General features: G+C 37.6%; 1 protein-coding gene across 1 annotated transcript; it reads left to right on the top strand.

Moving 5' to 3' along the window:
* The first annotated feature begins 109 nt into the window (after window positions 1-109).
* numa1 (nuclear mitotic apparatus protein 1) lies at window positions 110-15575 on the top strand. The gene is made up of 24 exons (XM_055028145.1): window positions 110-234; window positions 491-560; window positions 651-736; window positions 1568-1641; window positions 2131-2219; window positions 2301-2375; window positions 2474-2567; window positions 2651-2816; window positions 2943-3082; window positions 3199-3310; window positions 3466-3583; window positions 3794-3934; window positions 4020-4133; window positions 4627-9267; window positions 9374-9583; window positions 9663-9856; window positions 10709-10846; window positions 11210-11324; window positions 11413-11602; window positions 11736-11872; window positions 11987-12280; window positions 13023-13124; window positions 13205-13519; window positions 15403-15575. Exons 2-24 carry the CDS (start codon window positions 525-527, stop codon window positions 15424-15426), a joined length of 7605 nt encoding a protein of 2534 aa, XP_054884120.1. The 5' UTR covers window positions 110-234; window positions 491-524; the 3' UTR covers window positions 15427-15575.
* Window positions 15576-15696: the final 121 nt, after the last annotated feature.

The raw sequence follows: 15696 nt of genomic DNA, 5'->3' as shown, positions 1-15696 counted from the left end.
GCGTGGTAACGTCACAGTATTTACGTACCTACAGTTTCCGGCTTTTAATCCAATCGCCTTCCTCCGTTTCCGCATGCGTCAATACGAGTACACCGATTGGTTGGTTCAATCTCTAAAGGCAGTTTGAATTTTTGTTGCGTTTCACCTGGTGAAACTCGTATCTGTTGCTGTTTGTGTTAGAAGTTGATGTAGCACAAGAAGATACTATCTAATAAGGAAGACTTGGCAATTTGCGTGAGTACCTGCTTGAAGGGAACATTTTATCTTGCCCGAGTTGTCGGGGAACGTTAATTGAGAAACGTTGCTGTATTTATGGCTTAGCTTAAAAAACGAGTTGGCATTGTTGCAATTTAAAAACTAAGAAATACTGCAGGAAAAAAAAGCGTCATTACATATGATCACTGCACAAAAACTCATATGGACTGAAAGGTTTTCACATATTGCTTGCTCAGGTTCTTAGTAGTGAACTGTGAATGTTTTTTCCTCGTAGTTTAAAATCCCTTTGACATAAAGGGTCAACCAAGATGACAAACTTGGGGACTAAAGCTCTTCTCAGTTGGGTAAGTTTAAGCTAATATCGGGTGTCCATATCATTATAGAATACTTTTTTTTAAAATTTACTAATGTTATTTCAAATTATTGTTGCACAGGTCAATAGTATCACTGCATTGAAGAGCGAGATACAGATCGATGATTTACAGGATGGGGCGGTCCTGGTGAAACTGATTCATATACTGTAAGTTGGAGCGTTGAAGTTCTGGGTTTGTTGGTATAAACATTGAAATATTCATTTAATTAACCTTAAGTGTTTGGATAATGTTTTCACAGTTCTTAAAAACTAAGATACTTTCTGTCTTTGAACAAAGATCTGTGTTTGACATAGAGTCATGAATATAACTATTTTCTACATATTTTTATAGCTACATCCACTGTGAAATCTGGCTTATGCTGTATGTAATATTGTGTTATTGATCACTGTTTTTCCAACAACTGAATATGCAAGGAAGTATTTATAACCAGAAATATACTAAGTCTAAATATTAAACTCTGTAACTTAATATAGTTAAATATTTAGAAATTTCTATCAAGCAAAATAAGGTGAAAAGCAACATAGTATTTCTTAATTTAAAATATAATATCAAGAACAAAACATAATATGCAAAAACCACTGCAACATCTAGTGTATTGTATTTTGATTCCCAGTGTAAAATATATTTTCAAGGTATATTAAATTTTCATAAATTTAAATCCACTTATCGTCATACAAAGTGTGTTGGCACAGCCAATCTGGTTTATTTGAACAACTGATTACCTTTTTACTTCAATTGTAATGACATTAGAGCTGCTTATTTTTAATAGTGTTCCTTTTGGGTTCTTTTTTGATGCATAGATGATACTGGATGTTTTCTTGTGCAGGACTGATATGTGTTTATAGTACACATGTGGAAACTATAAGTCAAATGTAAAAATTGGAGAGAACTCATGAAGTATCAGCTTCTTATAAAAGGGATTCAAGCTTTGTGTTACATTCTTGATAATTGATTTAGGCATTTTTGTGTTGTAACAGGAAAAAGAGGGAAATCCCCTGTTTCAGTGATTCTTTTGAGGATCGTGTTCGTTTCATCACAGAGTTCCTGGAAGGTGAACTTTATTTATTACTTTAAAATATGCATAATATGTTTAGTATGTTACCTATTCCAACTTGCAAGAATCAAGTCATTATTTCACACACTCGGCATGCAGACAAGATCTTCAGAGTCCTGCCAGTTGAAACCAGCCCCTGTGGATCCAGTGGACCCAAATGTTAGCAATTCTAACTGGGAATTGCTCTTATTTCCCAGTTAGAAATGGTATGAGCCAGCCTACTTTTGCTGGACAACTGGCATACTTAGTTGGAACAAAAAATTGCAAGTGTGTGAAGGAACTGACCCAACTTCAAAATAAATTTAAAAAAATAATAAAATGAGTGGGATTTCTATACTTTTAGGTACTATGAACTTATAACTGAAATGTGTTTAATGTGTTACGAAATTACAGATGCCAAGCTATGACTGTAAAGCAGCTGACTGGAAACTGCTATAGAAACTAGCTTAACTTGGGAAGTAATTTTCTGTCTTTTTTTTCCATCAGGAGACTGCAAATTTAACCCAACTGAAGGCACCTCTATATCATGGGACAGCATAAAAGATGGACAGAACCTAACGGTGGAAATTTCAAAGGTTAAAAACAAAGGAGATCAAATGTGGTGAAAGGAATGATGAATTAAAACCCATTCTGATTAGATTTTACATTGTTCTCAGGTGCTTTTGTTGCTGTTTTATCATGACATGATGAATGATCGCCACACTCTTAGTGAACTGGATTGTGATGCAGAGGTAAGCAGAAGTATAGTATTTTGTTCTTTACAGTGCTTCTAATATCATGACATGTAATTGGAATTGAACGTCCATACATGTATGTTTCTGTCTGTTAGCGTGAGCTTGCCAACATGACCGACTGTTATGTGAGTGAGAAAGAAGGTTGTGTTTATCTGAACAAAACACTGGACAAATACTTGACAAGGAGATGTAAGTCTAAACCTTCAACCCATAAATACCAATGTGTGTGAGCTACTGGTTTGGACTGACACAGAAACTGCTAACCTGTTCAGATCTGCCTGTATCTCGACAAATCTTTCACAATTCGTCATCCAACTCCACTTCCACCTCCAATCTGTCCACCACCTCCTCGGTCTCAGACAGTGAGTCTCCAGTCTTTCTGCGTACACAGAAGGTCACCTTTGTTGATCTGGAAACGGTGGCTTCCTCCTCTGTCAGGTATTGATGAAAATTTCAGTTAAATCCAGCTTGAGTTTTAGTTGGACCTTCTGTTTATTGTAACTCAAATTAAGCCTATTTATATTTAGATGTAAGAATCTTGTTCTTTAACATTTATTTCTGCAGCAAATCCCCTCTGGCTGAGGTCATGAATACACCCAAGTTTCAGATGAGAAAAATGCGAAGACAGATGATCAAAGAGAGAGAATACAGAGATGATTTGGAGAAGCAGCTAGCCAGCACAGTTACACTAATTACCCAGAAAGGTAGGACAAATAACTCGTTATGCAAGGTTTATTTCTCTTTTCTTGTTGTCGTCTTTTTTTAACTCTACTTTTGCTCCATAATTTTTTTCTATTTTATTTATTATTATTTTTTTTAGAATCTCATATCAACCAGTTGCAGTACCGCCTAGATAAGGTGAAAAAGGAACAAAGAAATCAGGAGCAGACAATCACCGAACAAATCACTGAGCTTGAGGCCAAAAACAACTCGTAAGTGCAAATATGATTTAAATAATTGTCTAAACCTATCTAATGCAATTCAGTACAATCTGAAATAAGAGGTGAGAGAAGTTTATCTTGATGGATTATTTTTATATAAGGTCAAGAGGAAAAAAAACGAACAAACCTGTGATTAATTTTCTTAGGTTACAATTGCGCCTTAATGAGCTGCTAAAGGAAAACAAAGATTTGAAGAGTACTTCTATTTATATGGAGCGGAAAGTGGATGAGCTTACAGGAGAAAATGGTGATCTTTCCTTCCAGGTAATTATGAGTAAACTTTTCTACTTTCTGTTAAATTTATTAGTGCTTAACATGCTCTGTGTGTATGCCAGTGTAATGCCATTGCTTTCATTGTAAAAAGGCTTAGGCACAACCACATAGTACATATAGATTTTGTCTTTTAGCCCTTAAAGTAGAAAATTAAGTATTTATTGTGGGCCTAATTCTAAAAGATGTTTGAATCATTGTCAGATGAGAGCTTTATGTTCCAAGTTGGCCGTCTTTGAAGCAGAAAACGGCCAGCTGGCACAAGCTCAAGCGTCTGCTGAGGAGGAGTGGAGAAACAAAACAAGCCATTTGCAATCAGAACTCAACCAAGCAACCACACAAAAGGTGGGCAATAATGTCACAAGAAAACTGTGCAGCACCATTTCTATTTTACTGTTACTATTTTTAGTTTTGGTTCCTTATTCTTCAGGAACTCTTGTATGACCAAGTTCAGATCCTCCAAGGAAAAATCTCCTGTTTAGAGGAAGAACTAAACAAAGCCAACAAAGAGGAAGTTGGGGAAAATATGGGTCCTGTAATGGAGGTAAGCAAGGTCCTGTGGAAAGGTTTAGTTTTATTTTAGTATCTTCCAATTCTGGATTAAGAGTGGAAGAATAAAATAAGAATATGAAAATATATTTGTATTCCAAACTTTATTCCCTCTCCGATTGTCTTAACTTTAATTCTTTACATCCTTTCTTTGTTGTCTGTCATTTCCTCCTTGCATTCTCTTTTGAGCCCTTCTTTCTTTGCTTTCTGTCTCTTTTCTGCAGTTACCATATTTGAAAAGTATTCTCTGCAGAAATGTTTGCCATAAATTTGGATATTTTATTTTAAGATGATAATGAAAGAAAATGCATAATTCTGTAAATTGTAGTCTGAAAAAAGTTGGGAGTGTGTTTGCTTTTTTTCTGGCAAAGTGTGCAGGGACCATGTGAGGGTAATAGTTTGCAATTTATTACCCTTGGGCTATAGAAATAAACTTTTATCCCATGATAGAAATGTTCATTAGGTGTCTCCTCTTCTTGTATTAACAGAGAGAAATGTTGGAGACTGAAATTATCAGTCTGAAGAACGAACTTGAGGGCACACTTTGTTCCCTAAGAAAGGCAGAAGAACAGATTCTTACCATAACTCACAAGTTGGCTGAATGTGAGAAAGAAATAACTCTGTATAAAGAGCTACTTCAACAACAAAAGGCACAAACTGAACAAATGGTTCAAGCCAAGGATGAAATTGTGGACAAGCTAAGAAACGATCTGGATGAACAGAGAACGGTTCTTGAACAAGAAATCAGTGATTTGAAACTTCAGCTTGAGCAAGTTGCGCACCAGAAAACTGAGCAGATGACCAAACTGCAACAACACATTGCAGCTTGTGAACAGGAAATAACAACTCTAAAAGACCTAAAGAGAGAGCACGAAGATCTTCTGCATCAGACTGACGTAAAGATGAAGGATCTGGAGACGAAGCTGGTGGCTGCTACCACTCTGTTAGCCGACAGGGACCAACAAATTTCCAACCTCAAAGAAGAAGTCAACTTGTTTGCAGAAGAAAGTAAATTAAGCAAAGATGAAATTCAGTCCAAACAAGACAAACTTGATAAATTACTAGAGGAAAAATCACACGAAGAAGAGATTCTTCACAATAAGATCCAAACCTTAACAGTTTGTACGGAAGGCCTTAATTCATCCCTGAAACGAGCTCAGGAGGAAATCCATTTTAAGCAGGATCTGCTGGATAAAACCCAGCAAGAGAATGCCGAGGAAAAGAAAATACTTCAGCAGGAGATTTTAAGCTGTCAGGAGGAGGTGCAGAGGCTAAAAGGAGAGATTTGGCAAAAAAATGAGGAAATGGTCGCTCTAAAGAATGCCAGCACTCAACATTCTCAGTGTCTTCAGCAAGAGATCAACAGTCTAAAAGTTCAAATAGAAAGTCTTAATGATGCCTTGAGAAAAGCTGAGGAAATAGTTCAGACCCAGCAGGGCTTGCTTACAAAACTGCAAGAAGAAAAGTCTCTCCAAACAGAGCTTCTGCAGCAACAGCTGTCTGCTTCTGAAGAGGAGGTAAAAAACCTAAGCAAGTCAATCCAAGCTAAGGAAGATCAGATGCGGCTGATGGAAATCGAAAGTTTGGAAAAGGCTAACTGTTTACATCAAGAGATGAATGATTTGAAGTCTCAGGTTGAATGTCTTGATTCCTCACTGAAAGCAGCTGAAGAGAACTTGCAGTGCAAGGAAAATCAGTTTGCAGAACAGCAACAGCAGAACACTCAGCAAATAGAAACCCTTCAAATGCAGATGAATGTATCTCAAGGTGAGATAAAGAAGTTAAAAGGAGAAATTGAGGCTAAAGAGGAGCAGATGGTTCAGCTAAAGACAGAGATGTCTTCAAAATCAGAGTGTCTGCAGCAGGAGATTGATGCTCTAAATGAGCATTTGAAAAGCATCTCCAGTTCTTTGCAGATTGCTGAAAACCAAATTAAAGCCAAGGAAGACCTTTTAGTCAAACAAGAACAGGAAAGTTCTTTGCAGATTGAAGAATTAAGAATAAGCAAAACTGTTCTTGAGAATGATTTGAATCAGCTGATGCAAGGTATTAAATCCAAAGAGGATGAAGTCCAAACATTGAAGACTGATCACTGCAAGGAATCAGAGGCCCTACACAGAGAGATGCAAACTCTAAAGAATCAGATAGAATGTTTGAATGAATCTCTCCAGTCTGCAACAGACCAAGTCTTGGCTAAAGAAAACCTGCTAGCTCAGAAGGAAACTGAAATTTCCCAGCAGAAAGATTCACTTCAAAACTTGAGGGCTGCTTCAGAAGAAGAAGCATCAAGGCTGAGGGAGGAGATTCAGGATAAAGAGAAGGAGATGTGTTTCTTAAAAAATCAAAGTTCAGAGCAAAAGGAGTCATTTCATAATGAGATAAATGATTTAAAGTCCCAAGTTGAATGTCTTATGTCTTCATTGAGAGGAGCTGAGGAGAACTTGCAGTCAAAAGAGAATCAGTTTTCAGAGCAACAAGAACAGTGCAATCGGCAAATAGAAACTCTGAAGATGCAGATGAATGCATCTCAAGATGAGGTGAAAAAGCTAAAAGCAGAAATTGATGCTAAGGAGGAGCAGATGGTTCAGCTGAAGACCGAAACGTCAAATAAATCAAAGTCCCTGCAGCAGGAGATTGACTCTCTAAATGAACATATAAAAAGGATCTCTAGTTCTCTGGAGACTGCTGAAAATGAAGTTAAAGCTAGGGAAGATCTCTTTGCAAAGCAAAAACAGGAAAGTGCTGTGCAGATCGAAGAATTAGGAAAACACAGAACAGTTCTTGAGCATGAGGTGAGTCAATTGAAGCAAGACATTCAAATCAAAGAGGATGAAGTCAAAGTGCTAAAAGATGATCACTGCAAAGAGTCGGGTGTCTTAAACAATGAGATCCAAACTCTGAAACATCAAGTCCAATATTTGAATGAATCCCTCAAGTCTACAACAGACCAACTGCTGGCTAAAGAGAAGCTGTTGGTTCAGAATGAAATAGAAATTTCTCAGCTGAAGGATTTACATCAGAACATTATGGCCACTTCAGAAGAGGAGAAGCAAAGACTTAAGGAAGTGATACAGGCCAAAGAAGAAGAGATGAGACTCTTAAAAAGTCATAATGCTGAGCAGACAGATGTTTTACATCAGGAGATAAATGATTTGAAGTCTCAGGTTGAACATCTTAGTTCCTCATTGAGGGCAGCTGAAGAGAACGTGCAGTCGAAGGAAAATGAGTTTGCTGAACAGCAACAACAAAGCACTCTGCAAATAGAAACCCTTCAAATGGAGATGAAAGAATCTCAAAATGAGCTAAAGAAGCTGAAAGTCGAGGTTGATGCTAAAGAGGAGCAGATGGTTCAGCTAAAGACCGAGACGTCTACAAAATCGGCGTCACTGCAGCAGGAGATTGAAGCTTTAAATGAGCAGATGAAAAACCTCTCTAGTTCTCTGGAGATTGCTGAAAACAAAATTAAAGCCAAGGAAGATCTCTTGGCCAAACGAGGACAGGAAAGTTCTTTGCAGATTGAAGAATTGAGAAAACACAGAACAGTTCTTGAGCAGGAAGTGAATCAACTGAAGCAGGATATTAAATCTAAAGAGGATGAAGTCCAAACAGTGAAGGCTGATCACTGGAAGGAATCGGAGGCCTTGAACAGCGAGATGCAAACTCTAAAGAATCAGATAGAATGTTTGAATGAATCTCTCCAGTCTGCAACAGACCAAGTCTTGGCTAAAGAAAACCTCTTAGCTCAGAAAGACACTGAAATTTCCCAGCAGAACGATTCACTTCAAAACTTGAGGGCTGCTTCAGAAGAAGAAGCATCAAGGCTGAGGGAGGAGATCCAATCTAAACAAGAGCAACTTGTCAACCTTAAAGAAGAAGGTGCCACACAGTCAGATATGCTTCAGCAGGAAATTAAAAGTTTGCAAACACAACTGGATGCTATGGCCACAACAATGAAAATCAGTGAAGAAGACCTGCAGGCTCAGAAGGAGGTTCTTCAGCAACAACTTTCTGCGTCTGAGGAAGAACTGAGGAAACTGAGAAGTGAGAGTCAATCCAAGGAAGAACAGATGGAGCTGCTGAAGGCTGAAAACGCAAAGCAGTCGAATTCGCTAAATCAAGAGATCGAAAGTTTAAACAAACGGGTGGAAACTCTCAGCGCCTCGATGAGAAAGATGGAAGAAGAAATCCAGTCCCGTGAAGATCTTTTGGCTAAGCAACAAAAAGAAAACGCAGAACAAAGTCAAGAACTTGAGAGCTTGCGTGAGAGTGTCCAACAGTTAAATAAACAGCTGGAACAACTTCACTCACACGAAGAGGAGATTGAAAAATTAAAAGGCTCCCAGGCTGAGAAAGAAAACAACCTCCTGGAAGCTGAAAGGAAACTCCAGGATCTGCAGGCAGAGGTGTCCGAAGCAAGGATGCTCATTGCTGACAAAGATCAAAATCTGAACACCTTGAGTCAGGAGGTTGTGCTTCAAGTTAATTTGTTGCAAAAAGCAAAAGAAGAGGCTGAGGCTAGTGAGAAAATTGTGGCTGAGCTAAAGCTGGAGAACTCCAAGCAGAAAGATGTTCTTCAAGATCAGATACAGGAGCTCAAAGAAGAGTTGGAAACAATTTCTCAAAGACTTTGTGCCAAAGAGCAGAAATTATTTGAAACTCAGCAGGAATCTGCAGAGCTGGTGAACAATCTCCAGCAGCAGCTTCTTTTGGTAAAAGCCGAGCTTGACTGCCAAAAAGAGGCCGTGTCTGAAAGTCTTCAAACAAAAGACGCTGCTCAGGCCTTACAGTTAACCACGCTGAAGGAAAAGGAGGTTCTTTTACAAGAAAAAGAAGCACTCATGTCCAAGATAATTCAATTAGAGACAGACCAAAGAGCTCTGGAGAAACGGGTTGAAGATGCAGTCATTGAGAAAGACAGGCTTGCTCAAGTCAATCAGGCCATGGAGAGGAAGAATGTTGCCTCTTGTAAAGTGGAGGCTGATTTGCAAAAAGAACTTGAAATTCTGAAAATGGCAAAAGAGCAACTTTTGAAGCGGCGAGAAACAGCAGAAGAACTTGAGCTCATCAATGGAGAGCTGAAGCAACAACTTGCAGCAAAAACTGAGGCTGTTGAACACTACAAGGCTCAGGTTGGTTCAATCTTACTCCTTAAAAATTTCAAGTTGGATGTCTCAGTTGTTTTGTTTTGCTGTTTGTGTCATACAAAGTGTCTGTTTGGTCATCTCAATCCCACAGATGGAGAAAGCTGTAAGCCATTACAACAGCAAGAAGCAGCTCCTCCAGAAAAGCGAAGAGGGAAACATTGAGCTTAAACAGGCTCTAGAGGATAAAGACAACAAACTCAAAGCAATTCTCCAGGAAAATCAGATACTCCATCTTGACTTGGAGAAAGCCCAAACCAATGAGAAAAAACTCCAGGGTCATGTCGCCAGTTTAGAGGCACAGGTTGGTATTACACATTAAGTTGAGATACAAAACAATCGCACCTTATGCACTTGTGACAGCATCAACTTTTCATCTGTAGCTGGCTTATGCTGACCAAGTCCTGAGAACACAGAATAAGATTCATGGGGACGGAGGTGGTCCGACAGAGTCTGCTTACCTAGAGGTTCCCAGGAGGACGCACTTGGGTTTTAGCACTACAGCACAAGCGAAGAGGTCCGTGAGCTCGGACAGTCTGGACCAAAGCTCACTAGAGGACTCTCTTAACACTACAAGGTAACCTCTAAATTATGAGACAATTATTGTAAACCTTAAACAGAGTGTAAATGTTATAGATGTTGGGTCCATTGCCGTCCTAAAATGTCTGATACTATGAAATGTAGTTTCACTGTCTTCCAGTAAATGGAAATGATTGGGTAATAACACAAAATTTGAAAAAATGTTTTGGTTTTCCACATTGTTTTTTATATTACTGAATAAATGCAGTTGTATTCATTCTGATTTATTGATATGGCATTTATTCTTTGGTTTGCCTAATAACACTTTGACTTATTGAATAAACACTAATTAAAGAATCTAGAAAATCTATTTCACCACACATTTAGTCTCTACAGATGGCTTTAAATTTAAGTTGAACTGTACTTACACTAGATATAAAATGCCTAATGAGTATTGGAACTACTTTATTAAACAAAAATAAAGTTTGCAAATTTTGCTTTGAATAATCACTTTTGGTATGGATGTTTCATATCTTATTTAGTAAGACCAAGGTTAGACTTTAAAATAAAGGGGATCAAAGTTGGGGCAATCTACTAATCAAGAATTACAGCAACATGTTATTCTCAAGCTGTCAGGACATTATAGAAAATATGGGGAAAAAAAACAACTAGAAATCAGATTATAGAAATGTTTTCAATAAAAATATTCCTTTTTTCTTTTTTAGGGTTTTCTGAAAAGAAAGTGGCAAAAATTGGTTAGAAATATACAACCAATTAGAAAAATAATGCAATAGGTCTTCCTGTTGTATTTTAGTATCCTGTACTTTAGACTGTGTGACTCATCCTACGAGAATATCAAGGGATCAGATTCCATGATTTTCACTTCTGTTTTTCTTTTTTTTTTTTACAGGAAACTGTCTGGACCTGGTGAATCAAGCACTCCGCTAGTTCGAAGTTCAGAACGTTTGGCAGCCAAACGTCGGGGCCTTCAGGCAGAGTCGCTGGAAACTCTGTATTTCACACCCATTAACACCAAACGAACAAGAAGGTAGGTTCAAGCTGTAATGAACACTACAGTGCTTTCATTAATTGGCCCTAAACTGTTTTCTGCATGAGAAATTTTCAGAAAATATAATTTAGTTTACAACTTATTTGAAAGTATATTAGCTTATTCTTTATCACTTTATTTACATTAAAAGCAACAGCAGAGTCAGAAGGTTTGCACCAGTTATTTGAGCTTTTCAGGGAGAAACCATTCACTGCCGCTTCTCTTTGCCTGAACACACAAGACAGTTTTTGTAACATCCATGTTTTCATTTGAAGAAATTTGGAGGACTTGCATGATTTAACTGGTGTTAATCTCCATGCCTGAATAAATGGGAGGAGAAATGAATGCATGTTTCATTCCTAGGAATGACAAACAAAGTGATGATTCTGATATGGAGCAGGACTCGACCCGAAAAAATCCAACTTCATCTGTAAAGAGGCGCAGAACCACACAGGTCATAAATATCACTATGTCCAAGGTAGAGGAAAAGTCTTTGCTCTTAAATATTATGTCCACTCTGAGATTCTGCTCTAGTTTTGAGTCTCTTGCTTGTTTTCCATCTCTAGAAAACTCCAGGTTGCAGTGAAGATGAGACCTTTTACAGCCTGCATTCAGCTCGCTCCCAACCAAACCTCACCGGTGCTCATGCTGCACAACCCATGTCTTTGTTTAATACACCAGCTGACAAGACGAAAGCTGCCAGTGATCAGCTCATTGGCCTTCCAGGCTACAGACGGAGCACCATCCATTCTCATAGTAAGTTCATATCTATCAGATCTACATGGTGAAGGTCCTCAGTTTGAAACAAAATTTGATAAAATGTTATCTTCCAACTTTCTTGAACATGCTGCAGCACCTAAGCAGTTGTCCGATGTCGCCTTTCTTCCAGGTACCAGTACATTCTGTGGGGGAGCAGAGAACGAACCTGAAGGTGGGCCTGAGGACTGGCTGAGGATCGCAGAGCTGCAGGCCAGGAACAAGGCCTGCCTCCCACATCTGAAAAGTAGCTACCCTGTGGAGTCAGAGGTGTGGAAAATCAAACGACCTTCCTGCAGTAGATTCTGAAATAGTATGAGAAGTAAAATGCGCTTTTGAAGCAAGTAGATTTTTTATGAGATTCCTCTTGTTGTGTTCCTGTAGACTGGCCAGGGCAGTGCCTTAATTTTCACGGACGAAGAGCTTCGCACTGGGGACCCATCAGACACAATCCGACGGGCATCCATGAGGCCTGGCCAACTGCAGGACTCCCTGCTCTCCCATCGTCACTCCCTCATGGCGGGCCACACGGGGGTTGGGGTTGGTACTCGGTCCCATCATCTGTCCTTGATTCCAGGCCAGATGCCATCAAGACCAGCTCTCTCCTCTCAGCTGAGAAGCCCAAAGAATTCCAAGCAGTCATCATCCACCTTATCTGTTCACCAGATTTCACCTGAGGTGGGTGTGCAGCAGAATGCGCAGTAATGTCTTCTCAATTAATGATCAAGAGTAGTATTGTTTAAAGTCAGGGCTAGTATTCTGCAAGTTTAATATGTTTCCCTGACCCAACACACTTAAATCCAATTAGTGGGGTTCTGTAGACCTCAAATCTGCTTGTTTTACATGAAAATAAGATTAAATGCTATTGGGTACATGTATGGGTGCAGCGAACAGGATTTTCTTGTTTAATTTCAACTTTATTTTGAACTCTGACCTGGAATGTCAGATCTTCACTGTTTATCTTGATGGATTATAAAACAAATCTTTCAAGATTTATTTTAAAGAATAAATCTTGGAAAAATGTGATGCAGTTTTTCTTTGATGGATGGTTGTTTTGAATTAAACAGGAAATGTTGGAATAACCAGGTTGATCCAATTAATGCATCAAACTGGATGCCATTGATCTTTGCTTGATTTATTTATTTATTTTTTTAATTAGATCCAAATCCTTGTGTTATGTTATAAATTACAAGGAACCCTGCAGAAGTGAAAATTGTTGCATTTAGATCTCTGGGTTAGTGACCGAAATACAGATTTATCTATTAACATTGTCTTTAACCTATTGGTGTTATCCTATAAGACACTGTCTCTATTCTTGCCAATTTTGAGTGTATTTAAAATTGCAAAGATTAAGTGAACTATAAAAAATATTGTTTTGTTACTAAAACCAAAAATTGATTTCTTTACTTTTAATCTGAAGAAAAAGACAAGAGCTAGCTGCTTCCCTCGTCCACTCACTCCCAAGAACAAAAATGTGAGCAGTGGGCCATCCAGCGCTAATCTTCAGCCCATACTTAGTCCTGTAAGTAGAAACGTGAGTGGAACCGTCATGTGTCCTATTTTTATAGAGTATGGTGACTGTTATCTTTAAATTCATTTCAGGCTGATCGTCGGCAGTCTATGATGTTCACGATTGACAACACGCCAAAGAGCAACAACTACCTAAAGAAAGGGCTGAACAAACTGCGCAATTCCACTCGAAAATCTCCTGGAAAAGGTCTGAGAAAGTCGCCGTCCCACAAAAATGCTCGAAGGGATCTGGAAAACTCCCCTTCAGTAAATTCTAAAGCCTCAGTGGGACGATCTGCGAAAACCGGCAGCTTTAAGGCCCCACAGGCTGCAGCTCAGGCACAGAGAGGATCTCAAGCCACTAACAGGTCTGCAAAGTCTCCTGGACTCACTGCTAGTGCTCGCAAGGTAAACATGCACAAACTCAAGACATAAAACCACCATCTGCTCAGACAGCTACTGTTGCAGTTGTAAAATGTTAAATCTGACCAATGAAACAGTGTCATAAATAAGTAAATAAACCAACTAATCAAACATTAATATTGCACACGTTGTCCACATGTGGAAATTTGAGTTAATTCTTTAAGTTTAAAAAAATATATAAATTCTGCTGGGCGATAAATTGTCCCAGAAATTATTGCAATAAACAATTTTGAGATCATTTTTAAATAATGCCATGATAAAGCAAGTTTGGCCTCTCAAATATCAAAATTTATTATTTTTTTTTAAATTACTTAACACCTGAATTGGAAGACATTTAAAATATATTAATATATAATATGTTGGAGCTTTACTACAAAGTGTGTTTTATTCCTGCCACATCAAGAATCTGCTCTAGCATCTTTCTTCCATCAGGTGGCGTAATCACTGTTTCTGCTAGAAACTTGTTAACTGTGCTTACAACTTTATCTTCTGTAATGTATTGGGCCTTGATTGTGTTTTGTTTTTGTATCATTTTACGTGTTTGAGCAAAAATATATATAGCCCTCTGATTTATTACACGAGGCGTGGATGAAGACGCAGCTGATTTGAAAATGTTTGCTGTGGAGAATAATTCTGTTTAACAGGCTGAATAATTTTGAGACAATCACATACTAACATTTATAAGGTAGATTCATCTTACTTTAATGAGAAAATCATATCTACTGTTGCAACAAGTACAGCAAGAACTTTACCTCAGGATTGATGTCTTGTCTAACTGGTTTAAGAGCTGCATTCCTCTCAAACAAGCTTTCTCTGCTGTTTTCAAACGGTTTTACTTTTCAACAAAGCAAAACAATCTGCTTTATTCTTTGTAATTAATGCATGTTGTATTCTGTTCACTGAGTTGATGAATTACATTAACTACTACTGAAAGAAAGTACCATAGAGCAAGTTTTGTCACCAATTTTCAGTAATTGCAAATTTAAAACTTTTTTTCAGAAGAAAGTCTCTGTAAAGGAAGAGAAAGTTTTCTGAGACCCAAGAAGGTTCAAATATATATTTAGTTTTTCTCATGGGTGGCTCTCACACTTGGCTTAAATGGGATGCTATCTAACAGGGGTCCACACTTCTCTTACTGTTATTTTGCTAACACAGGGTTTCTGCAAGATCTTAATCTTAATATACAGCCTTTGAAATGTTTATATATCTGAAATGAAATATAAAAATGTTATTGTTTCTTTAAAAAGTTGAGCTGTTTTTTTTCTTTTTTCTTAAGTGTTGTATTCTGAATTGTATTTCTTGTTCAAGATTTTATTTATTTTACAAAACTTCATGATGTATTGAAGAAATGAACCCCATTGAAATTAATTCATACTTTTACACTTTTACTTTTCTGCAAAACTCCAAAGTATATCTGTTCTTGAACCTTACTTGGAGTATGGTTAGATTACTTATGTAATGACATTTTTGTTATCCTATATCTTTTTTTTGTCGTTTTGGGAATATATTTAACAAGTATTTGAATAAAGGGGTTTTTGGGAATTGGCTGAAATTTGCCAATTACCGTCCAAGACAGTAGTTAAAGTTTGGTGATCAAGATGTTGAAATACTTGGGTCACATTCTGCAAAACACCAATTCAATTTAACAAACATTAGTTTACCTTATGCTTAACAAAGTTAAATATATTTTCAGTATTTAGGTAGATTTTTCTTTTAAATCATTACTATCGAAAAAGTTGAAGTCTGGCTGAAACTTGCAGGAACTCTGTTGCATAGGTGTTTGAATTGTAGTAACGTAATGTATTCATGGAAATTTTCTTCTTTTGTAAAAACAAACTAAAACTTTTTTTCTTCTCCTTTCTCCACAGGTTATGAGAAGGATGAAGGTTTAAAGGCTTCAAGAGTGACATTCATTATCACCTACTATTTTTTCTTCATTTTTGTTTTGCTCTTGCTTTTCGCTAAAATATTTCAATTTTGTCCGTTAGGATTTTTTTTTAAAAAGTTACCTTTTCTGATCTGATTTAAAAGACCATTAAAATGCCTGTAAAATAAAATATAATAAAATGAAGTAAAAGTTGCAGTGTCCTTATTTCACCAGGTGTAGATTTGGGGTTCAGGTCGGAATCTCTTTCATGTCAGTGAGTATGTTTGAAATGGAA

This window comes from Poeciliopsis prolifica, unplaced genomic scaffold, assembly GCF_027474105.1.
Source record: "Poeciliopsis prolifica strain line A6 unplaced genomic scaffold, Auburn_PproV2 SCAFFOLD004, whole genome shotgun sequence".
NCBI lineage: Eukaryota > Metazoa > Chordata > Actinopteri > Cyprinodontiformes > Poeciliidae > Poeciliopsis > Poeciliopsis prolifica.
Note: the sequence above shows the minus strand (reverse complement) of the source record. Positions and strands in the feature narration are given on the sequence as shown.

Bases quoted from the DNA above. Each gene is read 5' to 3' on its own strand.
- numa1 (XM_055028145.1), top strand. From the start codon at position 525: ATGACAAACTTGGGGACTAAAGCTCTTCTCAGTTGG. The intron at 737-1,567 runs GTAAGTTGGAGC...GTGTTGTAACAG, and splicing joins GTGAAACTGATTCATATACT to GAAAAAGAGGGAAATCCCCT. The intron at 3,311-3,465 runs GTAAGTGCAAAT...TAATTTTCTTAG, and splicing joins CTTGAGGCCAAAAACAACTC to GTTACAATTGCGCCTTAATG.